Source organism: Pelodiscus sinensis, unplaced genomic scaffold, assembly GCF_049634645.1.
Source record: "Pelodiscus sinensis isolate JC-2024 unplaced genomic scaffold, ASM4963464v1 ctg70, whole genome shotgun sequence".
In the NCBI taxonomy this organism is placed as follows: domain Eukaryota; kingdom Metazoa; phylum Chordata; order Testudines; family Trionychidae; genus Pelodiscus; species Pelodiscus sinensis.
In genome coordinates, this window is record NW_027466028.1 from 641,632 (window position 1) to 667,744 (window position 26,113).

Below are 26,113 nucleotides of genomic sequence, written 5' to 3' on the forward strand. Positions count from 1 at the left end.
CCTGGCTAATCTCAGGCATATAGCTAGCCACTGGGACAGCTTCCTTTACTGCCCCCTTGCTACTTCCACCAGCCAAATTGCCAGCTTGCACACACTGTGCTTCACACAACTCAATTTCAGCTTGTGCAGGTTCAATTCCACAAACCTCACCAGCCACCAACTCCTCAATTAAAACTTCACTCTGGCCAGCCACTCCAGACTGCCCCAGAGAAACATTTCTCTGACTTCTGGGCTCTTCCTGCCCTGGTTCTGATTCCAGCCTCACCTCTGAGGCATCAGACGGGCCCTCACCCACAGGCTCACATATAGAGACACTTTCCCCTTGGTTACAGGGAGACTGACCAGCTCCAGGAAACTTTCCATACCCACATGCACCCCCTTCCCAAACCTCCCTGTTAGCTACAGGTAACACAAAAGGTTTGCATTCACACATGCTTTGGGGTTGGGTCATTACATCAGCTGGGCAAAATACGTCTGCCATATCATAAGCATACCGCATACCCACAGAGTTATACATTGAACCTTCAGGAGAATACAGTCTCTCTTGTTCTTTTAGTCTCTTAAGCTGGAGGTCAAGTCTAGCATGTTCCTCCTTGGCTAGGGCCATCTTCTCTGCATGCTCCGCCATTTCCTTAAGCTGACGTCTGGCCCTCTCTGCCCTTCTCTCTGCATACTCTGCCATTCTCTCTGCATGTTCTGCTTTTCTCATCTCAAGCTCCCGATCCATCTCCTTCTGTCTCTTAGCAATTTCTTCATCTGCCTTCTGCCTTCTTTCAGCAGCTTCCTTGGCTTGCTTCTGATCCCTTTCATCCACATCTCTGGTTAGTAACAACACTACCAGATCTAGTTTAGAGGCCCTTTTCCTAAAGGCAATGCCTCTCCCCCAAGCACAAATCCTTCAGAGCACTTTTGCTCAGACTCTCATATAATTCCGGGATCATCGCAGCGGCTCTTTAACCAACCAAACTCTCAACACCAAAAATCAAATTTAGACAGCGTGGGGTCCTGATCCCAAAGCTCAATTGACCAAGATCTGTGGATCCTGCCGACTACGCCACTGTGACGGACCGGGCCGTGTCTGGGCACAGCTGAGGGCACCCGCTCAGGGCGAATTGCTCAAATCCGGGGCTTCTTGCAGCCCCCTTGACTGGTGACCTCTCCAAACAGGCCACAAACCAGTCCCACAGAGCGCTTCAGCTGCCTGCCTGAAGCCTCCCGAGCAAAACCCCTCCGACACCCCAGCAATATCCGTGCCCCAGATGGCCCCGGGCCTATACACGGGTGGGGGGTCCTAGCACCCAATCCCACCTACCCCGAACAAGTTCTGTCCGGTTCCAAGAAACCAGCCACAGATCCCTGGTCAATTTACCCTCTGGACCTTACCCACAAATCATGCTGGGCCAATCCTTTAGAATCTATATCTAAAGGTTTATTATTACAGGAAAGAAAAGCATGAGAGTAAGGTTATTAAAGTACAGTACGTTACATGCACCGAATCTCCCAGTTCTCGATGCAGGCTCTAGCAGAGATGTTGCAGCTGCTGGTTTAAAAGTTCTTATTGCACATCCTACGATCAGGATGGGTTCACAGGTCTTCCGGGCTCTTCAATCCCTGCAGTGCTGCCTCTGGGATGAAGTGCTGAGCTGAGAACAAAATGGCCTCAACCACATGGCCTCTTTTATTCCCTTCCTGGCCTCTTCTTGTATGCAGCAAGTCACCTGGTCAGAGGCCAATCTCTATGTTTCCTGCTGGCTGCCCTCAGGTGACAAATCCCATTCTTTGGGTGTGTCCATAGCCTATTGAGAGTCATTGTTCCACAGGGCTTTGCTACTCAGCCTGTCCATAGCCATGCTTAACCACATTCACAGAAATATTCAGCTTCCACACAGATTACAGATTCCTACCTACACACATAGACATTATATACTCACATAAATAGTGTACATAAGATTAACAAACAATAAGCTCCCATTTAATACCCCACATGGCTCCCCCCATACCAATTTCTGGGGCCAACACCCCCACCTAGGGGTGCTGCAGCGATCTGGCTACTTCCCTCCAATTCAGCAACGTGACAGAAGGGGAAAGGGCTAAGGGATAGAATTCCCGCAGCCACGGACCTTAGCAAGTGAGAGCTCACGCTGGGCTTTTTCTGCCACGTTTGCAGAGGAATCAATGCGGGGCCGTGGCCAGAGAAGAAATAGTCCGAGACGGACTTGACCTGACCGGACGTGATTCTCGGGACACGTGAAGGATCCTCAGCGTTCGGCCTTCCCATGGCTCTGCGTGAGTAAGAGATGCGTGCTTTGAAATCTTCAACCGTCCTGGCAGTAGCTTTCTTCTGAGTCCGAGAGTTTCCTGCTGGGGCACGGAGCCTGGTGGGTCGGGGACTGGTGAAGGGGCAGTAGTCGGTTCAAGAGAGCGTGGATACAGACTCAAGGCCTCCTTTCGCTCCGTGTTCCTGCAGCGGCAGCGGGAGCGGGGCGGCCGACGGTGGGAGGCTGCGGTGAGCTATAGGGGAGAAGGAGCGATGCCGCGTCCTTGCGGACCGAAACGCCAAGTTGTTTGTTTGTTTTTCCCTCTTTGCTGGGTTCGGAAGCAAGCGATAAGAAGTCAACCGTCCCGGTGTGCTGCCGCCTGGGGATGGAAGGAAAACGAGAAGAGGGAGCTGAGGAGCTTGCTCGAAGGGAGGCGAGAACCGTCCGTCTGGGAGCGGAGCAGCCATCGCTGTCACGGAGATAAGTGTCGGGTCTGCAACTCTCTCGGCCCACTCGGTTCTAGGAAGGGAATTCGCGTTTGCTTAGACAGCGAGTCCGAGCGCAGGCTCCCGAGGTGCTCGTGGGAGAAACAGGGCTCCCGTTTGTCAGGGGTGCGGGTTTCTCTGGAACACGGAGTCCTTCTCAGCAGACACTTGGATGGAGGCGTTTAGACGCAAGGCGGTAAGGTTTCTGTGTGCCTCTCCTGTGTTTCTCTCTTGTTGCTCTCTCGTATTGGCCAATACGTTCTGTCTGTCTGTTTCCATCTGTGTCTTTGTCCTTGGTGTGCTTCTGCCGTGTCCTTCGACAGGACGCTGGCAGGCATTCCAGGTGAGCATCTCCACGGGTTAAGGTGTCAGGAGCCAAGGGGAATTCTGCAGGTACGCCTGTCGCGCAAGGGAGAGAGGTGGTGTGTGATGGCTGACTGACTCAGTGTTCTTGTAGTGGGCCCGATAGAGAGGGGAGAGGGGGAAAGGGCTAAGGGATAGAATTCCCGCAGCCACGGACCTTAGCGAGTGAGAGCTCACGGTGGGCTTTTTCTGCCGCGCTTGCAGAGGAATCAATGCGGGGCCGTGGCCAGAGAAGAAATAGTCCGAGACGGACTTGACCTGACCGGACGTGATTCTCGGGACACGTGAAGGGTCCTCAGCATTCAGCCTTCCCATGGCTCTGCGTGAGTAAGAGATGCGTGCTTTGAAATCTTCAACCGTCCTGGCAGTAGCTTTCTTCTAAGTCCGAGAGTTTCCTGCTGGGGCATGGAGCCTGGTGGGTCGGGGACTGGTGAAGGGGCAGTAGTCGGTTCAACAGAGCGTGGATACAGACTCAAGACCTCCTTTCTTTCCGTGTTCCTGCAGCGGCAGCGGGAGCGGGGCGGCCGACGGTGGGAGGCTGCGGTGAGCTATAGGGGAGAAGGAGCGATGCCGCGTCCTTGCGGACCGAAACGCCAAGTTGTTTGTTTGTTTTTCCCTCTTTGCTGGGTTCGGAAGCAAGCAATAAGAAGTCAACCGTCCCGGTGTGCTGCCGCCTGGGGATGGAAGGAAAACGAGAAGAGGGAGCTGAGGAGCTTGCTCGAAGGGAGGCGAGAACCGTCCGTCTGGGAGCGGAGCAGCCATCGCTGTCACGGAGATAAGTGTCGGGTCTGCAACTCTCTCGGCCCACTCGCTTCTAGGAAGGGAATTCGCGTTTGCTTAGACAGCGAGTCCGAGCGCAGGCTCCCGAGGTGCTCGCGGGAGAAACAGGGCTCCCGTTTGTCAGGGGTGCGGGTTTCTCTGGAACACGGAGTCCTTCTCAGCAGACGCTTGGATGGAGGCGTTTAGACGCAAGGCGGTAAGGTTTCTGTGTGCCTCTCCTGTGTTTCTCTCTTGTTGCTCTCTCGTATTGGCCAATACGTTCTGTCTGTCTGTTTCCGTCTGTGTCTTTGTTCTTGGTGTGCTTCTGCCGTGTCCTTCGACAGGACGCTGGCAGGCATTCCAGGTGAGCATCTCCACGGGTAAAGGTGTCAGGAGCCAAGGGGAATTCTGCAGGTACGCCTGTCGCGCAAGGGAGAGAGGTGGTGTGTGATGGCTGACTGACTCAGTGTTCTTGTAGTGGGCCCGATAGAGAGGGGAGAGGGGGAAAGGGCTAAGGGATAGAATTCCCGCAGCCACGGACCTTAGCGAGTGAGAGCTCACTCTGGGCTTTTTCTGCCGGGCTTGCAGAGGAATCAATGCAAGGCCGTGGCCAGAGAAGAAATAGTCCAAGTTGTTTGTTTTTCCCTTTTTGCTGGGTTCGGAAGCAAGCGATAAGAAGTCAACCGTCCCGGTGTGCTGCCACCTGGGGATGGAAGGAAAACGAGAAGAGGGAGCTGAGGAGCTTGCTCGAAGGGAGGCGAGAACCGTCCGTCTGGGAGCGGAGCAGCCATCGCTGTCACGGAGATAAGTGTCGGGTCTGCAACTCTCTCGGACCACTCACTTCTAGGAAGGGAATTTGCGTTTGCTTAGACAGCGAGTCCGAGCGCAGGCTCCCGAGGTGCTCGCGGGTGTGACGGCGCGTTGGGGGTCCCCCGTCTCCTGCACCCCGAAATGGCACAAACAGACTGCACCAGCCGGTGGAATAGAGGAAGTTTATTGCCTCTCCAGGATACAGCACAGCACAGATGGACTCTGGTCACAGAGCTGGGCTAGGATGCCTCAGGCCCCCTTGAGTTGGGGGGAGACTGGGCCCCTAAACTCCAGCCCCTCTCCCTAGGCTGTCTCCTCCATGCTCACAGACAGCAACTAACTAACTCTCTTCCAGCCCTGCCCCCCAGCCAGGACAGCATTCCCCCTTCCTTTGTTCCTCTCCATGGGGGGGTGTCTGGCCCTACTGGTTTGCATAGTGACTCATCCTGTTTTGCTGGGTCGTGGTACCCACGGCAGCCAGTGGGGGTTACCCCAGAGCCAGCAGCATAGAAACCAGCCGGGTACCCCCACTACGTCACAGTTCTCCCCCCTCCGAGAGCGAACTGAGCAAGGTCACTCCGCTCGTGACCTAGGGAAGTTCGGGTCCTTTGCGTGGGAACCCGCCCTGGGGACATGGGTGCTCCCCTTGAGTCGGGCCGGCCGTGGGGAGGCCCCACATGAGCTGGCTTCCCTCTGTCCACTCGCCGCCCCGCTCCAGGGCGACTGGCACAGGCCTGTCCTCGGGGGTCACACCCACCCTTCCGCTGCCCTTGATCTCTGGCCAGGGTCTCTCGGGCCGGGGCCATGAGCCCAGCGAGCCTTCTCTGGACAGCCAGGGCGGCTTCCATCCAGGGAGGCCTTCCCCTCCCATAGCTCTCTCAGCGAGCCCAGAGGGTCCTCTATCTGGGGTAGAGACCCCCAAGCCACTTTCCTACTGTCTTGGGCCTTCCCGCCCCTCTGGCAGGAGTCACAGGACCGGCAGTACCGCTGCACGGCTGTAAAGATTCCCGGCCAATAGAAGTGCTGGAGCAGCCTCAGCCGGGTGCTCCGGATCCCCCGGTGGCCCCCAACGGGGACGTCGTGGGCCAAATACAGCAGCTTGAGGCGATGCCTTCGGGGGACGACCAGCTGCCGCTGGACCCCCCCATGCCCTCGCCTTCCTGGGGGGAAGCCATTCCCGGAACAGGAATCCCCGCTCCCACAGGAATCTCTGCTGGCCACCTCTCCCCCGGGGCTGAGCTGCACGGAGGCCAGCCTGGTCCCTCAGCCTCTGCAAGGAGGGGTCTGCCTGCACCTCAGCCTGGAATTCAGCTGCTGAGGCAGGTATCGGGACCTGTTCCCCACCTTTACCTAGGTCCGGAGTCCCAGCCTGCCTGGACCCCGTGTCCACTGGGATGGGACCCTGAGGACGCTGCCAGGAGTCCTTCCCTGGACCCACGTTGTCAGCCCCCTGCTGGCTCTGGGTGGTGACTAGAGCCCGCTGGGATTCATGGGGCCACTCCTCTAGGTCCTTCCCCATCGGCACCTCGGTGGGCAAGTACGGGTGCACCCCCACTTCCTTGAGGCCTTCCTGCGCCCCCCATTTCAGATGCACCCGGGCTACAGGCACCTTAAACGGGGACCCGTCTATGCCCTTCAGGGTCAGCTGGGTGTGGGGTAGTATCCGCTCTGGGGCCACTATGTCGGATCGGGCCAGAGTCACCTCCGCCCCCGTGTCCCAGAAGCCGGTCACCTTCCTACCATCCACCTCCAGGGTTATGAGGCACTCGCTCCGCAGGGGTCGTCCTGCCCCCACCCGGTACACGGAGAAATCCGCCTCCTGAGAATCAGACCTCCCAGGGGAGGTGCACTGAGCATCCTTCCCCTCTCTCTGAGCTGAGGTTTGCCTGCCAGCCCCTGCCTCTGGGGCAGCCTGCCCTTCCTCCCGCCCCAGCCAGTTAAAGTCCCCGGTCTTGGGACCTGGTGCACTGAGCCCTCTTGTGGCCTTTTTGCCCACAGCGATGGCAAGTTAGGCTTTGGGCTGTCTCTGTCCAGGCCCTGGCTGGTTCTCTGGGGCACAGACGACCTGTTCCTTGGTCTTGCCCCGTAGTTGACTCCCTCTGTCGCTCAGCCGAGATCCGGTGTCTGCGCGGTTCCCTTTCTCTCCGGGACTCCCGTTCACACCCGGACCGGCTCTCCGTGAACTCATCCGCCAGCCTCCCGGCCTCCTGGGGGTTCTCTGGTCTCCGGTCCTTGAGCCACAGCCTCACTTTGGGTGGGCACGCTTCATAGAACTGCTCCATCATGAACAGCTTGAGCAGCTCCTCTGCGGTCTGGGCTCCGACTCCAGACACCCACTTGCGGCAGTATTGCGACAGGCGGGAGGCCAGATCCACATAGGTCTCCCGTGGCCCTTTCTGCACCCCCCGGAACTTCTTCCTGTACATCTCGGGGGTCAGCCCGAACTTGTGCAGCAGGGCCTCCTTGACTTGGTTGTAATCCCCTGGCTGTAGGTCCTCCAGCTGACTGAGCACTCCGGCCGCCTCCTGGTTCAGTGCGGGGATGAGCTCCTGCAGCCAGTCAGCTGGGGGGACCCGTTGCAGTCCACAGGCCCTCTCAAAGGAGCTGAGGAACCCGTCTATGTCGCCCATGTCCTTCAATTGGGCCACCACGAGCCTCTCCAAGCGTCTGGCAGCCCCGGGACCCTGGGACCCATCCGCACTTGGCGCAGCCGGTGCCCCGCCGGTTCTCCGCTCTGCCATGGCCAGCTCATGCTGTCGCTGCCTCTCTCGGTCCTGGCGGTCCCTTTCTCGATCTTGGCGCTCCTTCTCTCGGTCCTGCCGGTCCCTCTCCCGGTCCTCTTCTTCCAATTCCTTGATCCGCAGCTGGATCTCCAGCCGCCGCAGCTCCGCTGGGCTAGCTCCTGCCCTAGATGGGCTACGGCTTGCAGGCCTCCCGGGAGACACTGTCTCATCTCTCCGGTGGGTTCCAGCGCTCCTCCCCCTCTCTGAGCCTGACACACTCTCGGGGGCGGGGGGGGGAGGGGTCTGGTTGCTTCCCCTGGGGACAAGATCCTGGCCCTGTGGCTGGTCATTCTCTTCCAGCTGGGCAATCAGCTGGGCCTTGGTTGCTTTCCGCACAGGCAAGCCCCTCTCTCTGCACAGCCCCACCAGCTCTGCCTTCAAGAGTCGGGCGTAGGCCATCGGCCCGCTGGTCCCCTCTGTGCAGACTCACCAGTCTAGTGCTGCAGCGCCCCACGATTCCCAGGAACCGCTTCGCTCTGTCTCCAGCACGCCTGGCTCCAGGGCTCTTGCTTCTACAGCGCCTTGTCGCTCGCCGCTGGAAGCTCCATGCACGGGGTGCAGTGCATCCCACTCCTGACACCAGTGTGACGGCGCGTTGGGGGTCCCCCGTCTCCTGCACCCCGAAATGGCACAAACAGACTGCACCAGCCGGTGGAATAGAGGAAGTTTATTGCCTCTCCAGGATACAGCACAGATGGACTCTGGTCACAGAGCTGGGCTAGGATGCCTCAGGCCCCCTTGAGTTGGGGGGAGACTGGGCCCCTAAACTCCAGCCCCTCTCCCTAGGCTGTCTCCTCCATGCTCACAGACAGCAACTAACTAACTCTCTTCCAGCCCTGCCCCCCAGCCAGGGCAGCATCCCCCCTTCCTTTGTTCCTCTCCATGCGGGGTGTCTGGCCCTACTGGTTTGCATAGTGACTCATCCTGTTTTGCTGGGTCGTGGTACCCACGGCAGCCAGTGGGGGTTACCCCAGAGCCAGCAGCATAGAAACCAGCCGGGTACCCCCACTACGTCACATGTACAAACAATTTACTTTTATAGTTTTGGAAACAAACTCTTTTTTTCAGAAAAATAAAGTGCTTCCCTTACTGACTCTCACACGTGGGAAGGGGGATGTCAACCTGGAAGGGAGGAGGGAGGCTCAGGGCTGAGAGTGCTACCTGGATGACGATCCCCTGCCACCTTGGCTGCGGAGGTCTGCTCGGAGATGGCTGCACGTGCGGGCTGGGACAGTAGGGGCTGGGCAGGAGGTACGGCTGTACCTGGGTCTGGGATGGCAGGGGGTCAAGAAGAGGCAGAGGGTGAGGGCAGGGGCGGGGGAGGTGGGGGGGCAGGCTGAGCAGGAGGAGCAGGAACAGACACAGGACCGGGGAAGGCCATGGCCTCCTGGATAGCAGTGCAAATAGCAGTGCTGCACAAACTCCTCCGGCAAGCGACTGAACTGCTCTGCCTCTGCCTGCATCCTCTGATTAAATGTCTCCTGCATTCCTTGCAGTACCGAGACGTGTCGGCGCACAAGGTCCAAATATGTGCACCGGTGTCGATGGGTTCCCTGCAGCCGTCTGGGAGGTGGGAGAGGTGTGCTCCCCGCTCCCAGCAGCTGGTCCGGATGTAGAGGACAAGAGGGAAAAGTCATTAGTCATGCATGCTCACACTTTCCCTGAGAGGGCATGCCCTCCTTCTCAGCAGTCAGTGGCTGTCCTCTAGGATCAGCGGATGCTCATGTGGTCTCAGCAAGGCATGGTGTGCCCTGAGCAGCAGCTATGGCCTCCCTGTAGCCCGACAGCGTGCAGGCCACTATCCTGCCCCCACCCCCCATGGCCAAGCAGCACAGACAAGTGTCAGGCCACAGTTGGGGTTCCCGCAGGTTGCTGAGAGGCCTGAAGCTGTGTGGCAATTACCGGGGTCCTCAACCCATGCCTGTGCCTGGCATCAGTGTCTGCAGGAGCAGGTGGTTCCTCACAGCCATGTGGGTGCAGGGGTAGGACAGCCCTCCCTGAGATCGGCCATGTGTGTGCCCCCCCAACCCCCAGGCTGTGATCAGCATGACATGTCACAGTACTGCACCATCCGCTTTGCTCCCACCTCCCCTGCCCTGTGTGTGTTGGACCCTCACGGCACTCACCTGATGTTCCCTCCCTGGTGTCTGGCCTCCTGCATCTGGATGTCTGGCTCCAGGGTCAAGGTCACAGTGCTCCTGCTGGTGTCCTCCTCCTCCACCTTGGAGCAGCAGCCACTGCTGCACAGGGGTCACCACCCCAGACTCCACAACTTTCTCGGGAGGCAGGCGTTCCCCTGCCCCCAGGATCCGGTCCAGGTCCTCATAACAGGCACAATACTGTGGTGCTTCCCCAGAGCGGGAGCTGCGTTCACAGGCTCTAACGTACCCCTGCGGCAGCTCCTTGACCTTTGCCCTGACCTGCTCCAGTGTGCAGGGGTGATGACCTTTTTTGGCAAGGCCATCAGCCATTCTGGCATAAATGTCTGCATTCCTCCTCTTGGACTACAGTGCCTGAAGAGACTCCTCCTCAGACCAGAGCCTCAAGAGGGCTTTGATCTTGGGGCCAGACCAGGAAGGCGCCTGCTGTTTGGTGCCCCTGGCTTCTTGAGGGGTGTGTCCCTGGAGGGGCCAGTGGGGTCTCGGGGGGCTTGTCCCTGAGACATGGCTCTCAGTGGCCCTACCTGAAGAGCTCAGCAGTCAGGGTCCTTTTGGAACTGGCTTGCTGCCACAATGCTACTCCTGGGTGCCTATGGCTTTAAAAGATGGCTACAGGCAGGAACAACAGAGATGAAAGATCTGGCAGGAGTGTCCACCAGGGCTTCTTCCCGGAGGCCTTTATGTTCGACAAAAAATCTTCCCTGCGTCCACACTTCCCTTTTTTTGACAGATCTCTGTCAAAAATAGCGTTATTCCTCGTAAAACAAGGTTTACCGCCGTCGACAGAACCACCATGTTCTGTTGATTTACTGTCAACAGAACGCAGTGGTAGTCTAGACACAGGTAAAGATTTTTCGAAAAATCCCTGTTGTCTAGACACACCCCGAGTGTCAGAATTGCTGCATTACAGAATTGTGTAGTGTGGTGTCCAGTACTGTGGTGTCCACCTTGGAATACCAAAAGAAACTACATTGTCTCCTTAAAAGCCTCCCCACAGCTGCTCGGGAACAAATCCACACAGAACAATCCTGGTCGGAGGTCAGAAGGTGTTTCTATCTACTTCCCAAGATCCATAAACCTGGACACCACAGTACAAATCAACAATGGAAAATTAGACACCACTCTCTACAGAAAACCCACCGACTCATACAGTTACCTACATGCTTCCAGCTCCCATCCAAAACACACCACACGATCCATCGTCTATAGCCAAGCCCTTCGATACAACTGCATCTGCTCTAATCCCACTGACAGAGACCAGAAGCTTCAGGATCTCTACCAAGCATTTATAAACCTCAACTACCCACCCGGAGAAATAAAAAAGCAAATTGAAAGAGCCAGATGAATACCTAGAAACCATCTACTTCAAGACAGACCCAAGAAAACCAACAATAGAACACCACGGCTACGTCTACGTCTACATTGGCCCCTTTTCCGGAAGGGGCATGTTAATTTCAGCGATCGTAATAGGGAAATCCGCGGGGGATATTTAAATATCCCCCGTGGCATTTAAATAAAAATGTCCGCCGCTTTTTTCCGGCTTCATGTCGGCCCTGCTCCGGTGCTTGTGGGAGAAGAGTGGGGTGCAACACACCTGGGCCTCGGCGTATCACCCCCAGACCAACGGGTTGGTGGAGAGGTTCAATGGGACTCTGAAGCAGATGCTACGGACCTTTATGCACAAACACCCGCAGGACTGGGACAAGTACCTACCCCACCTGCTGTTTGCATACAGGGAAGTGCCCCAGGAGTCCACGGGGTTCTCGCCGTTCGAGCTGTTATATGGGAGGCAAGTGAGGGGCCCCCTGGACTTACTGAAAGACGAGTGGGAGGGGAAGGTCTCCCCAGAGGGTGAGCCGGTCGTGGAATACATCCTGACATTCCGGGAAAGACTTGCCGAGCTCATGGGCCTGGCCAGAGAGAACCTGAGCAGGGCCCAGAGGAAGCAGAAGGTCTGGTATGACCGCAATGCACGGGCCCGCGCCTACGCTACTGGGGACCAGGTGATGGTCCTGATCCCCGTGCGGAAGAACAAGCTGCAAGCCGCCTGGGACGGCCCCTTCAAGGTGGTTAAGCAACTGAACGAGGTGAACTACGTGGTGGAGCTGACGGGCCGGACGCGCGGCCAGCGGGTGTATCATGTTAACATGATGAAGCCGTACTGGGACAGGGAGAACTCGGTGCTGGCCGTGTGTAAGCCCTGGGAGGAGCAGGGGGAGGATCCCCTGGTGGGCCTGTTCCCTGGGACCGGAGAGGACTCTTCGCTGGAGTCAATTTCCCTCTCGGACCAGCTCACCCCGGCCCAGCAGGCCGAGATCCGGGAGGTGCTGCGCTCCCACCAGCAGCTGTTCTCCGACAAGCCAGGTCTCACCAACCTGGCTGTCCACCGGGTGCAGACGGGCACTCACCCCCCGGTACGCTGCTCCCCATTCAGGGTCACGGGGAAAACAGCCCAGGACATGTTGGCCCTGGGGGTGATCCAGCCATCCTCCAGCCCCTGGGCCTCTCCCGTGGTGCTGGTTCTCAAGAAGGACGGGTCGATCCGGTTCTGCGTGGACTACCGGAAGCTCAACGCCATCGCGGTGTCCGACGCCTACCCGATGCCAAGGCCCGACGAGCTCCTGGACAAGCTGGGGGGAGCTCGCTACCTCACCACCCTGGACCTCACCAAGGGCTACTGGCAGGTGCTGCTAGACCAGGAGGCCAGGCTGAAATCGGCTTTCATCACGCCGCTGGGGCTCTATGAGTTCCTGGTCCTGCCCTTCGGCCTCAAAGGGGCGCCGGCCACCTTCCAGCGCCTGGTGGACCAACTGCTGCGGGGAATGGAGAACTGTGCCCTAGCGTACATAGATGACATCTGCGTCTTCAGCCAGTCCTGGGAGGACCACGTGGCCCAGGTCAGCCAGGTACTGGATCGGCTGAGGGAGGCCGGGCTGACCGTAAAGGCTGGGAAGTGCAAGTTTGGAATGGCCGAAGTGTCCTACCTGGGCCATAAGGTGGGGAGTGGCTGCTTGAAGCCAGAGCCAGCCAAAGTGGAGGCCATCCAAGACTGGCCTGTGCCCCAGACCAAGAAGCAGGTCCAGGCTTTCATTGGAATGGCGGGGTACTACCGGAGGTTTGTGCCCAACTTCAGCTCCATCGCTGCCCCAATCACAGAGCTGTGCAGGAAGGGGAGGCCAGACAGGGTGGTCTGGACGGAGCAGTGCCAGAGGGCTCTCTGTGTACTGAAGGAAGCCCTGGCCAAGGCCCCAGTGTTGGTAAACCCAGACTTCGACAAGCCCTTTATCGTGTTTACGGACGCCTCGGACACCGGGCTGGGGGCGGTGCTGATGCAGGCGGACGAGAAAGGGGAACGTCACCCCATCGTGTACCTGAGCAGGAAGCTGCTGCCCCGGGAGCGGAGCTACGCGACCGTAGAGAGGGAGTGCCTGGCCATGGTGTGGGCCCTGCAAAAGCTGCAACCGTACCTGTTTGGCCAGCGTTTCACGGTGTTCACCGACCACTGCCCCCTGACCTGGCTACACCAGATGAAAGGGACCAACACCAAGCTGCTGCGGTGGAGCCTGCTCCTACAGGACTACGATATGGAAGTGATCCATGTCAAGGGGAGCGCCAACATCATCGCCGACGCGCTGTCCCATAGCGAGGGGCCCGAACTTCCCCAGGTCACGAGCGGAGTGACCCTGCTCAGTTCGCTCTCGGAGGAGGGAGAACTGTGACGTAGTGGGGGTACTTGCTGGGCTGTGGTGACCTCTGCTGTCTGGAGCAAGACCCAGCAGGGAAAACCTCATTATGCAAAGGTGACTCAAAAACATGTCTGACCTACGGCCCCCCATGGGGAGAAACAAAGGGAGGTGGAATGCTGCCTTGGCTGTGGGCAGGGCTGGAAGAGGGGGAGTTAGGAGCTGGGGAGGGGGCTGGGACTCCCCTTCTTCCCTGCCTTCCAGCCAGGAACTATCTCAAGGGGGCACTGAGGCCTCTTAGCCCCAGTTCCTGTAACCAGATTACATCTGTGCTGCGCTGTGCTGGAGGAACAATAAACAACCTCCATTCTACTGGCTGGTGAAGTCTGTTCATGCCATTTCGGGGGTGCAGGAGATGGGAAAATCCCGACGCGTCATCACAAATGGACGTTAGTTCGAACTAACATTCATAGCCGCTACACTAGCGCTCCGCTAGTTCGAATTTGAATCGAACTAGCGGAGCGCTTAGTTCGAACTAGGTAATCCTCATTTTACGAGGATTAAGCCTAGTTCGAACTAGCTAGTTCGAATTAAGGGGTGTGTAGCCCCTTAATTCGAACTAGTGGGAGGCTAGCCCTCCCCAGGTTTCCCTGGTGGCCACTCTGGCCAACACCAGGGAAACTCTAAGGGGTCCGGGGCCGGGAGGGGGGCATAAAGGGGCACGGGCTGGCTACGGTGCCCGTGCCAGGTGCAAGCCTGCCAGCACCCAGCCAGCAGACCCTGCACCTGGCACGGCACAGAGCCACCCACCCGATGTCCCCCAGCCCACCCCCTCTTCCCGGGACCCGGCTGGCGGCTCCCGGGAGCTTGCCCTGGACCGCAAGAGGCGGGCACCCGCCTGGTCTAGTGCGGACATCGTGGACCTCGTCCACGACCTCCGCACTAGGCACAGGAAAGTGGCCGTCTAGGGCAGGAGAGCTGCCAGCCTGGCCACCCAGGAGCAGGTGTGCATGAAAATCAAGGTGGTCCACTGAGACCCCCGACCCTGAGCCCTGAGCTTACAACGGCCATACTGGGTCAGACCAAAGGTCCATCTAGCCCAGTAGCCTGTCTGCTGACAGCGGCCAACCCTAGGGACCCTGGAGGCGATGGACCGACGACAGTGATCAAGCCATTTGTCTCGTGCCATCCCTCTCCAGCCTTCCACAAACTTTGGGCAGGGACACCACGCCTACCCCCTGGCTAATACCACTCCATGGACCCAACCTCCATGACTTGATCTAACTTCTCTTTAAACTCTGTTCTAGTTCTAGCCTTCACAGCTTCCTGCAGCAAGGAGTTCCACAGGTTAACTATTTGCTTTGTGAAGAACAACTTTCTCTTACTAGTTTGAAGCCTGCTACCCTTTCCTTTCCTTTGGTGTCCTCTAGTCCTTCTGTTATGGGAACTAATGAAGAACTTTTCTGGATGCACCCTCTCCACCCCACTCATGCTTTTATAGACCTCTATCCTATCCCCCCTCAGTCTCCTCTTTTCTAAACTGAAAAGTCCCAGTCTCTTTAGCCTCTCTTCATATGGGACCTCTTCCAAACCTCTGATCATTTTAGTTGCCCTCCCCTCTCCCACCTCCTTTTCCCAGTCTCCCCGAGTTTTGTTCAATAAAGAGAGATTCTATTTTTGACCACACGTTTTCTTTATTTTGTACATCAGGAAGGGGGGCTAGGGAGGGGTAAGTGGAAGGAGGTGAGGGAGGAATGGGGTACGAGCCCCCGATGGGGAGGACTGGGCTGGCTCTGCGGGCTTCTGGGGGTGGAAGCTCTCCTGCAGCCCCCCCAATTGCCCCCTCTCCCCAGATGGCAGCCTGGGGCAAGTGCAGCCGGTCTGATGGCCGAGTGCTGCGATGTGCCCAGTGTGGGCACTCCAAGCCAGGACTGCTTTGCAAGCGGGGCACCCCTGAGAACTGTCTGTCCGGGGTGGGGGTCGGGTCCCTTTAAGCACAGCCCTCGGCTAGCCTGAGACAGCAGCTCCACACTCTAAGTCCTCAGCTGATGCCCTGCCGGCACTGCTTCCGGCCATCCTTAACCCCGGTTCAGGGTCCACTTAATGTGGACATGCTAGTTCGAATTAGTTCAAATTAGCTTAGTTCGAATTAACTAACGCGTCTAGAACTAAAAACTAGTTTGAATTAGTGCTGTAGTGTAGACATACCCTTACAGACCAGTTGGAGGAGGAGGGGAAAATAGGGGGAAAGGGTCAGAGAGGAAGGGGCTTGTGCTGCGGGAAGGGGGGCAGGTCAGGAGAATAAAGGAGAAGGCACCAAGGGACAGAGTGGAGGAGAGAGACAAATGCCAGGGGGCCAAGTGGAGACAAGTGGAAAAGGGCAGGACGGGAAGTGTCAGTGAGAGGGGGGACAGGATGATGCTAGGAGAGGAGAAGGGAAGGGCTTTGGGGGGCTAGAGGGGAGAAGGGGAGGTGCTGGGAAAAGGCTTGAAAGAAGGGGTGGGCATGAGGAAGGCAGAGATGGAACAAGGCATGTGTGAGGGCACAGGGGAATGGGGGCAGAGGGGGTGGGCATCAGGGAAAAAGAGGGCAGTGAGGGAAGGGGGAGGCACCAGGAGGGTGCAGGGGTAAGGGAAGGTGCAGGTACCAGGGGATTCTAGGGGTGAAGCAGAAGGGCAGACACCTGCAGGAGAGGGACCAGCACCAGTGGAGAGAGGCAGGGCAGGTGTGTAGTGTGAGGTGTTAGGAGAGGGGATGAGGAGGGGTAGCTCACATGATCAGAGCGGGGCTATTGGAGGAGTGGGCACAGTGGGGGAGAGAAGGGCTGGTAGAGGGGGGCAGGTCTCAAGAAGGCTGAGGGCAGTGAGAAGGGCAGGACTCAGGACAGCAGAGGTGGATGAGGGGTTGCGGGGGAGGGGGGCAGCAGGCACCAGGAGAGGTGATGGAGCAAGGGGAGGAGATATGGCAGCAGTCTCTGTTACCCCTTACTAAAACTCTGTGGGAGTTTTTTGGTTTGCCAGCTCCCACTTTCAGAGGGGGAAGGGTTCAGGAGGCTGACAGGCCCCAGAGACAATGGAAAGCAGCCAACACTCCAGCTCAGCCTGATTGACAGGTTGGATAGGCCAGTGAGGAAGGGGAGAGGCCAGGCCCCGTCCTCCCTGTGAGCTGGGATTGTTCTGGCTCTCTCTCAGGACCTCTTCTGCACACAGCTTGTTTGTTCAAAGACAGAGAGCTGAAAGAGCAGTGCAAGCTGTATGAAGAAGTCCTGCGGCGACAGAACCAGACACAGACAGGCTAGGAGTACAAGCTGTGTGGAGAGACTGTCTTGCAACAGCAGAGCCAGGCATACACAGCACAAGGAGTGCAGACCTTGTGTTGAGCAGCAGACTGGCAGTGCTCAGAGAGCCAAAAGGAACAGAGAAGCCACACAAGGAGCTGGAACTGGCCAAGCAGCACAGCCTGCAGCTGGATGTGGTGAGCACCTGGGACCAGCAAAGTGTGGGGAAAGGCTCTCGACTGGGAGAGGGGTCTGGCCACTTTGAGCTTGAGACCGTGCGGTCACTACCAGAGCTAGCGTGTCCTGCCTGTAGCCCCCCTGCAGCATATCCAGGGCCTCTAAGAAAGAGACTGTGGACTGTCCTTACACTCCGCAGACTGCTGTTTTGATGTCCCCGTGCTACAGAGCAGGGCTATGTGTTCTCATTTTCATTTTTTCTTATTCTTTTCTCTTAAACAACAACTGATTAGCTTTGAACCTTATGAAGCGATCACTGGGCCAAGAAGGCTTGCAGTGTAAAGAGAGCACCTCGGAGCGGGGACACCCTAACTCCTGCCCCTAGTGACTACAAGGTCAGGGATTAAGCCCCAGGAAACCTGGGCCCAGCCTTGTTGGGGTTTCGAGGGCTCTGCTACTCAGGAGAGTGGAGGGGGAGCCCTCAGGATCAGGGAACCGTGGGGTAAAGGAAGTGGGAGCGGGGACTCGGATCCTTTCGCTGGTTCATTTCACCGGGGTGTATAGAAGCCAGGAAAGTTCCCCACAATAGCGGGATCATTCCCCCGCTTACATTTGCCTTTCCTCTCTTCATTGTCCCCCCCCCCCCCCCCCCCCGCAGATATAATAAAACTGACATTGTTTTTGGAAACAATAAACTGGGTGTGTTTTTTATTTGGGGTCAGAGTAACGGGGGGCTGGGGAAAGAACCTGGGAGAGGAAAGCGGGTGGAGGGAGAACCTTTGAGGGTGAAGGAGGGGGAAAGAGAGTCTCAGAGTTCTACAGAGTACAGTTAACTTGAAATAAGCCATTTTGAAATAGCATTGAGATAAGATACTCAATTTGTATAGCTCAAATTGTGTATGTTATTTCATCATTTGGCGCCATCTACGTGATGCCAAATTTCAAAATAAAGCGCTTTAAGAAAATGTCCCTTTCGCCTCGTAGAATGATATTTACAGGGACCTTGGTTTTTTTTTTATTCATTATTCCAAGTTTGCTGTGAAGATGAGGGATTGATATTTTGGGATTCTTGGGTATATGGAAATAGCATTGCAGCGTAGCTGTAATGTTTGGCTATGTTCACACTGGGGAATTATTTCAAGTAAGGTATTTAGGGGGTTAAAGTGTTTGAAAATATTTTTCAAAATAGTGTGTTCCCACAACAGGGAAGCATCAAAATTTGTGAGAGGTAGGCTCCCTTAGTAAGGATATGCTAAATTGACTCAAAGTATGTCTACACTACACACTTATTTTGGCAGGTTTTATTCTGAAATAGCATATTCCAAACATCTATTTTGAAATAGCATTTCCCCATTAGGGAAGCCTGCCTCAGAGTAATTACAAGGTTTCTCTGTAAAGTGGATGTGCTACAAACACTAGAGCGTAATTGCTTTAATGGCCCTAGGAAGGAGCTATTTGTAAATAGCGACAGTGGAGCACACACAATATTGCTATTTAGAAATAGCAATTTCAACAATGGCATTATTCTGGAACAATAAACTCTCATTTCACAAAAAATAAGACGCCCGTTATTCTGAAATACGTTCAAAATAACGGGCTTCCCCTCTGGATGCTCCCGTTACCACTGTTCTGAAGTGATGTCTTACAGCCGTGCTGTTAGTTACTCCCCCGTGCTTCCCGGGACTCCATTTTGAGTGACCGCGGGGAGTACTTACTTTACATGTCAGGCTTGTGCTGTAGAACAAATTGAAATACCATTTCCTGTTTGACACGGATTCAGTGTATATGCGCAGATGGTCTTATTTCCAAATAAAAAAGATTGTTGCTCTGCTAATTGCAGTTATTTCGGAATGGGGCATTTCTACCCTAATAACAGTGACACTCGGTGGTCATTGCCGGTAATGCACGTATAATTCCGTAGCGCCTCCACAGTGCCACTCGGTGGTCATTGCCGGTAATGCACGTATAATTCCGTAGCGCCTCCACAGTGCCACTCGGTGGTCATTGCCGGTAATGCACGTATAATTCTATAGCGCCTCAACAGTGACACTCTCCTAGCAGCTGATGCTCCATACTTGGCCACCCGCTTTCTAATTTGTGTCAGGATTGAGGTCTGAGACCTTTGTGTATGAAAATTAAGTATTGGGGAGGCAGTGGGGTCTAGAGGCGATGGGGGGAGGGAGCCTGAAAGGAAGCGGTGGCCAGTGCTGAACCTCACATCATCAGAGTACAAGTTCTCACAGGTTGCCATTTGCCCATCATATTGGCTCCGGGGGGCACGGTGGGTTTCTTGTTTGTATCAAGTGGCCTGGCACTATAACAGGGAACGACTCCCCCCCCTTTCATCTTGAGAATGAGCAGTGTTTATCCTCTCTGGCACCAGCCAAGTAATGTTTCCTACACTCTGCATATACTCCAGTTCAAACAGCCTCGTCACTACATCTAAAGTAGTTATTTCAGCACCCAGTAGCTACTACACCCTGAGAACCCCCCCTTTCCGGGGGCAAGGTTTTCCTTTTAGGAACCTGAAATAGGGTGACTGTAGCCTCACCTTGTCACAGAGTTTGAGTCTGTGGAGATTAGTATTTGTTAGGAGAACAGATGATAAATGCTTCAGCATGAGCAGCTCTTGCCGCTACTAATGTAGAAATGAAGTAAAGGAAGTTTGCGGCCCACGAGTCTGCATTTATACCTTCTTTTGGCCTGCAATGCATGCTGGGATATTCAGGGGCGGAGCTTATGGTAGTATTTAAGCTGGGCATCTAGAGTCAGGGAGTCATTCAGCTTTGGGCTGCTCTGAGGAGGTGTAGCTAGGCATTCCTACGATCACGGTGAGTATTGATATCTGGTAATGTATTTTTGGTTAAAGTACCATTCTTCTGTTAACATAAAATGCGATTAAATGAGATTTGTAGCGTATTTAATACACGTGTTTTCACCGGGGAGGATGATACAGGGAATTGTTTCTGATTGCCATTCTGCAAAAGACACATCGATAGGATTTCTATAGCGTCTGCTGCAGAAGCGTAGCAGTTTTCTGGCTGGGTTAGGAAGGGGCTGCTCTGAGACTACTCTAATGTGTAATGCAAGTTCTCTCTGCTATATTTTTTCCTTTTCTTTCATGTTCAGTCATCTAAAGCCCCACGAGTAGAATAAATCAATCTGGTTTTATTTGTATTTGCAAGATTCATCCAATTTTGTACAGATCGGTTTTGTCATTTTCAAGAAGCGTGAATATCTTTATGCATTTTTCTCGTAGAGCCGTAGGTCAGAGGGGAACGAGACATCGAGAGGGGAAACACCCATCAAATCGTCCTAGTTAAATATCCACCGAAGGGTTTGACGACGAGAAGCGTTCCTGCGGTCGCATCTTCTTGTTTTTGTACAGAAGCTCTCTAAACGGTGACCGTCGCTAACGGGAGTAGGAAGGTCATTGTACGAAGGGGCCGTGCATTTCCTCTGGAGGAAAAGCATTTCTGGGCCAGTGACCCATCTGTAGCTAGAGATGCTCCGCTCGTGCGGGGGGGGGGCGAGCGTCGCAATACTAGCGCGGCGAGGGATCTCGTGACGTGCGATTCTCGATGTAATTATTTAAGGGTTTGCGGGGGACCGGGACAGAGTCATGTCGAAATAGATGGCATTTCCATAAACGTAACTGGCTTACGATAGTCTTTAGCGCGTAGGCAATTTGTCATCGTAGCTTCTGCATCCGGAAGACATCTAATTTGGAAAACCAGCGACGCGGTTGGCGAGCGGGGGAATTTTTTCCCTCATGGAAGCGGATTCGATTTCACATTTGCAAGTTAAGTACGGTCCCGATTGGGGGTTTTCCTTGTCGCGCGCGCTCCGCGTTTCACTCGGAAAACGCGGTTCGCCGGGCGCACGTCACTGGGGGAAATTCACATACGCAAGGTGGCACGCGTGTGTTTTGGAAGCGAAGGTTTGCGTTTGTCGTACGCGCCTTAACCGCGACGATTGTTTTTCATTTCCGTAGGAAGCGTTCCCCGTCGGCGCGACGTGAAGATTTCGCCACGACCGGAGAAGAGTTTGGCGTGTCTTTGCCGGTTCGGAAGATGAAGAGTGTGCGTAGGATTCGCTTTCAGATTTCCAAGTTAAGTACGGTCCCGATCGGGGGTCTTCTTTGTCGCGCGCGCTCCGCGTTTCACTCGGGACACGCGGTTGGCCGGGGGCACGTCACTGGGGGAAATTCACATACGCAAGGTGGCACGCGTGTGTTTTGGAAGCGAAGGTTTGCGTTTGTCGTACGTGCCTTAACCGCGACGATTGTTTTTCATTTCCGTAGGAAGCGTTCCCCGTCGGCGCGACGTGAAGATTTCGCCACGAGCAAAGAAGAGTTTGGCGCGTCTTTGCCGGTTCGGAAGATGAAGAGTCTGCGTAGGATTCGCTTTCAGATTTCCAAGTTAAGTACGGTCCCGATCGGGGGTTTTCTTTGTCGCGCGCGCTCCGCGTTTCACTCGGGACACGCGGTTGGCCGGGGGCACGTCACTGGGGGAAATTCACATAGGCAAGGTGGCACGCGTGTGTTTTGGAAGCGAAGGTTTGCGTTTGTCGTACGTGCCTTAACCGCGACGATTGTTTTTCATTTCCGTAGGAAGCGTTCCCCGTCGGCGCGACGTGAAGATTTCGCCACGAGCAAAGAAGAGTTTGGCGCGTCTTTGCCGGTTCGGAAGATGAAGAGTCTGCGTAGGATTCGCTTTCAGATTTCCAAGTTAAGTACGGTCCCGATCGGGGGTTTTCTTTGTCGCGCGCGCTCCGCGTTTCACTCGGGACACGCGGTTGGCCGGGGGCACGTCACTGGGGGAAATTCACATAGGCAAGGTGGCACGCGTGTGTTTTGGAAGCGAAGGTTTGCGTTTGTCGTACGCGCCTTAACCGCGACGATTGTTTTTCATTTCCGTAGGAAGCGTTCCCCGTCGGCGCGACGTGAAGATTTCGCCACGACCGGAGAAGAGTTTGGCGTGTCATTGCCGGTTCGGAAGATGAAGAGTGTGCGTAGGATTCGCTTTCAGATTTCCAAGTTAAGTACGGTCCCGATCGGGGGTCTTCTTTGTCGTGCGCGCTCCGCGTTTCACTCGGGACACGCGGTTGGCCGGGGGCACGTCACTGGGGGAAATTCACATACGCAAGGTGGCACGCGTGTGTTTTGGAAGCGAAGGTTTGCGTTTGTCGTACGTGCCTTAACCGCGACGATTGTTTTTCATTTCCGTAGGAAGCGTTCCCCGTCGGCGCGACGTGAAGATTTCGCCACGAGCAAAGAAGAGTTTGGCGCGTCTTTGCCGGTTCGGAAGATGAAGAGTCTGCGTAGGATTCGCTTTCAGATTTCCAAGTTAAGTACGGTCCCGATCGGGGGTTTTCTTTGTCGCGCGCGCTCCGCGTTTCACTCGGGACACGCGGTTGGCCAGGGGCACGTCACTGGGGGAAATTCACATAGGCAAGGTGGCACGCGTGTGTTTTGGAAGCGAAGGTTTGCGTTTGTCGTACGCGCCTTAACCGCGACGATTGTTTTTCATTTCCGTAGGAAGCGTTCCCCGTCGGCGCGACGTGAAGATTTCGCCACGAGCAAAGAAGAGTTTGGCGCGTCTTTGCCGGTTTGGAAGATTTGCTTTCAGGTTCTCAAGTTAAGTACAGCCCTCGATCGAGGGTTTTGTTTTTGTATTTGTATTTCACTGGGTGCGTGTCACCGGGGAAGTTTACCTGTGCTAGATTGTAGAGATCCTTTTCGCAAGCCGAGGCGGTTTGTGTTTTGTCGTAGGCGCCTTAACCGCGACGCTTGTTTTTCATTTCTGTAGGAAGCGTTCCCCGTCGGCGCGACGTGAAGATTTCGCCACGAGCAAAGAAGAGTTTGGCGCGTCTTTGCCGGTTCGGAAGATGAAGAGTCTGCGTAGCATTCGCTTTCAGATTTCCAAGTTAAGTACGGTCCCGATCGGGGGTTTTCTTTGTCGCGCGCGCTCCGCGTTTCACTCGGGACACGCGGTTCGCTGGTGGCACGTCACTGGGGGAAATTCACATATGCAAGGTGGCACGCGTGTGTTTTGGAAGCGAAGGTTTGCGTTTGTCGTACGCGCCTTAACCGCGACGATTGTTTTTCATTTCCGTAGGAAGCGTTCCCCGTCGGCGCGACGTGAAGATTTTGCCACGAGCAAAGAAGAGTTTGGCGCGTCTTTGCCGGTTTGGAAGATTTGCTTTCAGGTTCTCAAGTTAAGTACAGCCCTCGATCGAGGGTTTTGTTTTTGTATTTGTATTTCACTGGGTGCGTGTCACCGGGGAAGTTTACCTGTGCTAGATTGTAGAGATCCTTTTCCCAAGCCGAGGCGGTTTGTGTTTTGTCGTACGCGCCTTAACCGCGACGATTGTTTTTCATTTCTGTAGGAAGCGTTCCCCGTCGGCGCGACGTGAAGATTTCGCCACGAGCAAAGAAGAGTTTGGCGCGTCTTTGCCGGTTCGGAAGATGAAGAGTCTGCGTAGGATTCGCTTTCAGATTTCCAAGTTAAGTACGGTCCCGATCGGGGGTTTTCTTTGTCGCGCGCGCTCCGCGTTTCACTCGGGACACGCGGTTGGCCGGCGGCACGTCACTGGGGGAAATTCACATACGCAAGGTGGCACGCGTGTGTTTTGGAAGCGAAGGTTTGCGTTTGTCGTACGCGCCTTAACCGCGACGATTGTTTTTCATTTCCGTAGGAAGCGTTCCCCGTCGGCACGACGTGAAGATTTCGCCACGACCGGAGAAGAGTTTGGCGTGTCTTTGCCGGTTCGGAAGATGAAGAGTGTGCGTAGGATTTGTTTTCAGATTTGCAAGTTAAGTAGGGTTCGATAGGGGGTCGTGTGTGCTGTGTGTTTTTCTTGGGAAATGTATTTCACCGGGTGCACGTCACTGGGGAAATTCACTTGCACTACACTGTATGTGTGTGTTTTTGGAAGCGGAGGCGGCTGGAGTTTGTTGTACGGACATTAACCGTGAGAATTGTTTTGTCTTTCTCTAGGAAGTCTTCGTCTTTGGCGCGATCGGAACATTTCTACGCATCCAGAGAAGAATTTGGCGTGTGTTTGTTCGGAAGATGTAGAGTTTGTGTGTATTGTGTTGTGATTTGCAGCGTCCTCTTGCCTTGATGGCTAGTACCAATATTCTGAGGCGGCACTGTTCATATTTTCACAGTCCCAATCGGTAGATACGTCAAGTTCATTTTCCAAAAAGTAAAAGTTAATGAAATTGGTAGTTATTTTGTATGTTCTAGCCATCAAAGTAACGTGAGGGCACTGTAATGTGCCGTACGTGTTTTTGTTTTGGAGCGTTTTATCATTTGATGTATTGTCATGCATCCGAGGCATTGTTTTGGAGTGTTTTATCATTCGATGTATTGTCACGCATTCGATGTATTGTCATGCATCCGAGGCATTGTTTTGGAGTGTTTTATCATTCGATGTATTGTCACGCATTTGATGTATTGTCATACAGTCGATGCATTGTTTTGGAGTGTTTTATCATTCGATGTATTGTCACGCATTTGATGTATTGTCACGGAGTGTTTTATCGTTTGATGTATTGTCACGCATTTGATGCATTGTTTTGGAGTGTTTTATCATTTGATGTATTGTCACGCATTTGATGCATTGTTTTGGAGTGTTTTATCATTCGATGTATTGTCACGGAGTGTTTTTATCATTTGATGTATTGTAAGTGCTGTAGTTGTAAGAGTGTAACGTGTAGTTTGGGTTTTGGTGAGATGACTCATTTTGTCATCCAAGTCATAACATACATCATCACAGCAGTGATGATAAACCCTGGTGCAGTGCAGTCAAACAGCCGCAAGGCTGACTTTTTTTTCAAACTGTCAGCCTTCCGGCTGTTTCGCTGCACTGCACCAGGGTTGGGACTGTCCCGGACAGTCTTTGACTTAACTTTTTTGACAAGACGGTGCTAAGGAGGAACCATGCCGGCCGTTTGCCAGTTGACTCCGGATTGCCGAGGCTAGAGATGCGGGCCAAGATATTGTAGAGGAGAGGTTTTGATAGAGAAGGTATTGCTTGAAGGGTATGCTCACCATGTCACATAGACTCTGAAAATGGAACATTATTATTGTTCATGTCATAAACTTGTCCAGTATTGGTCACGGTCCAAAATGTGTAAGCTGTTGCTGTAAAAGGAAGCAATTTTGTTGCCAAATAAACTTGATGTGAAATCCTGTTGTGGTGTCATTTTCCAGGCTCCAGAGAGACCTGAGCCTGGGTCTGTAGACCCAGCAAAACCTATCTTAGGGTTTGGGCTTTAGGGTTTGGGCTTTAGGGTTTGGGCTTTAGGGTTTGGGCTTTAGGGTTTGGGCTTTAGGGTTTGGGCTTTAGGGTTTGGGCTTTAGGGTTTGGGCTTTAGGGTTTGGGCTTTAGGGTTTGGGCTTTAGGGTTTGGGCTTTAGGGTTTGGGCTTTAGGGTTTGGGCTTTAGGGTTTGGGCTTTAGGGTTTGGGCTTTAGGGTTTGGGCTTTAGGGTTTGGGCTTTAGGGTTTGGGCTTTAGGGTTTGGGCTTTAGGGTTTGGGCTTTAGGGTTTGGGCTTTAGGGTTTGGGCTTTAGGGTTTGGGCTTTAGGGTTTGGGCTTTAGGGTTTGGGCTTTAGGGTTTGGGCTTTAGGGTTTGGGCTTTAGGGTTTGGGCTTTAGGGTTTGGGCTTTAGGGTTTGGGCTTTAGGGTTTGGGCTTTAGGGTTTGGGCTTTAGGGTTTGGGCTTTAGGGTTTGGGCTTTAGGGTTTGGGCTTTAGGGTTTGGGCTTTAGGGTTTGGGCTTTAGGGTTAGGGTTAGGGTTAGGGTTAGGGTTAGGGTTAGGGTTAGGGTTAGGGTTAGGGTTAGGGTTAGGGTTAGGGTTAGGGTTAGGGTTAGGGTTAGGGTTAGGGTTAGGGTTAGGGTTAGGGTTAGGGTTAGGGTTAGGGTTAGGGTTAGGGTTAGGGTTAGGGTTAGGGTTAGGGTTAGGGTTAGGGTTAGGGTTAGGGTTAGGGTTAGGGTTAGGGTTAGGGTTAGGGTTAGGGTTAGGGTTAGGGTTAGGGTTAGGGTTAGGGTTAGGGTTAGGGTTAGGGTTAGGGTTAGGGTTAGGGTTAGGGTTAGGGTTAGGGTTAGGGTTAGGGTTAGGGTTAGGGTTAGGGTTAGGGTTAGGGTTAGGGTTAGGGTTAGGGTTAGGGTTAGGGTTAGGGTTAGGGTTAGGGTTAGGGTTAGGGTTAGGGTTAGGGTTAGGGTTAGGGTTAGGGTTAGGGTTAGGGTTAGGGTTAGGGTTAGGGTTAGGGTTAGGGTTAGGGTTAGGGTTAGGGTTAGGGTTAGGGTTAGGGTTAGGGTTAGGGTTAGGGTTAGGGTTAGGGTTAGGGT

The 26,113-nt window shown here is 54.6% G+C and overlaps 1 protein-coding gene across 7 annotated transcripts; it reads left to right on the forward strand.

Annotated features, from left to right (window-relative positions):
- Window positions 1–16,340: 16,340 nt before the first annotated feature.
- LOC142825997 (uncharacterized) lies at window positions 16,341–24,945 on the forward strand. 7 transcript variants are annotated; one of them, XM_075918439.1, is made up of 5 exons: window positions 16,341–16,774; window positions 20,014–22,392; window positions 22,565–23,261; window positions 23,454–23,570; window positions 23,756–24,945. In XM_075918439.1, exons 2-3 carry the CDS (start codon window positions 20,828–20,830, stop codon window positions 23,142–23,144), a joined length of 2,145 nt encoding a protein of 714 aa, XP_075774554.1. In that variant the 5' UTR covers window positions 16,341–16,774; window positions 20,014–20,827; the 3' UTR covers window positions 23,145–23,261; window positions 23,454–23,570; window positions 23,756–24,945. The 7 variants fall into 7 exon arrangements, with proteins under 7 accessions (XP_075774554.1, XP_075774553.1, XP_075774555.1 ...); XM_075918438.1 differs by having other exon boundaries at window positions 23,454–23,541; XM_075918440.1 differs by having other exon boundaries at window positions 22,565–22,681; window positions 22,874–23,541.
- The last annotated feature ends 1,168 nt before the right edge of the window (window positions 24,946–26,113 follow it).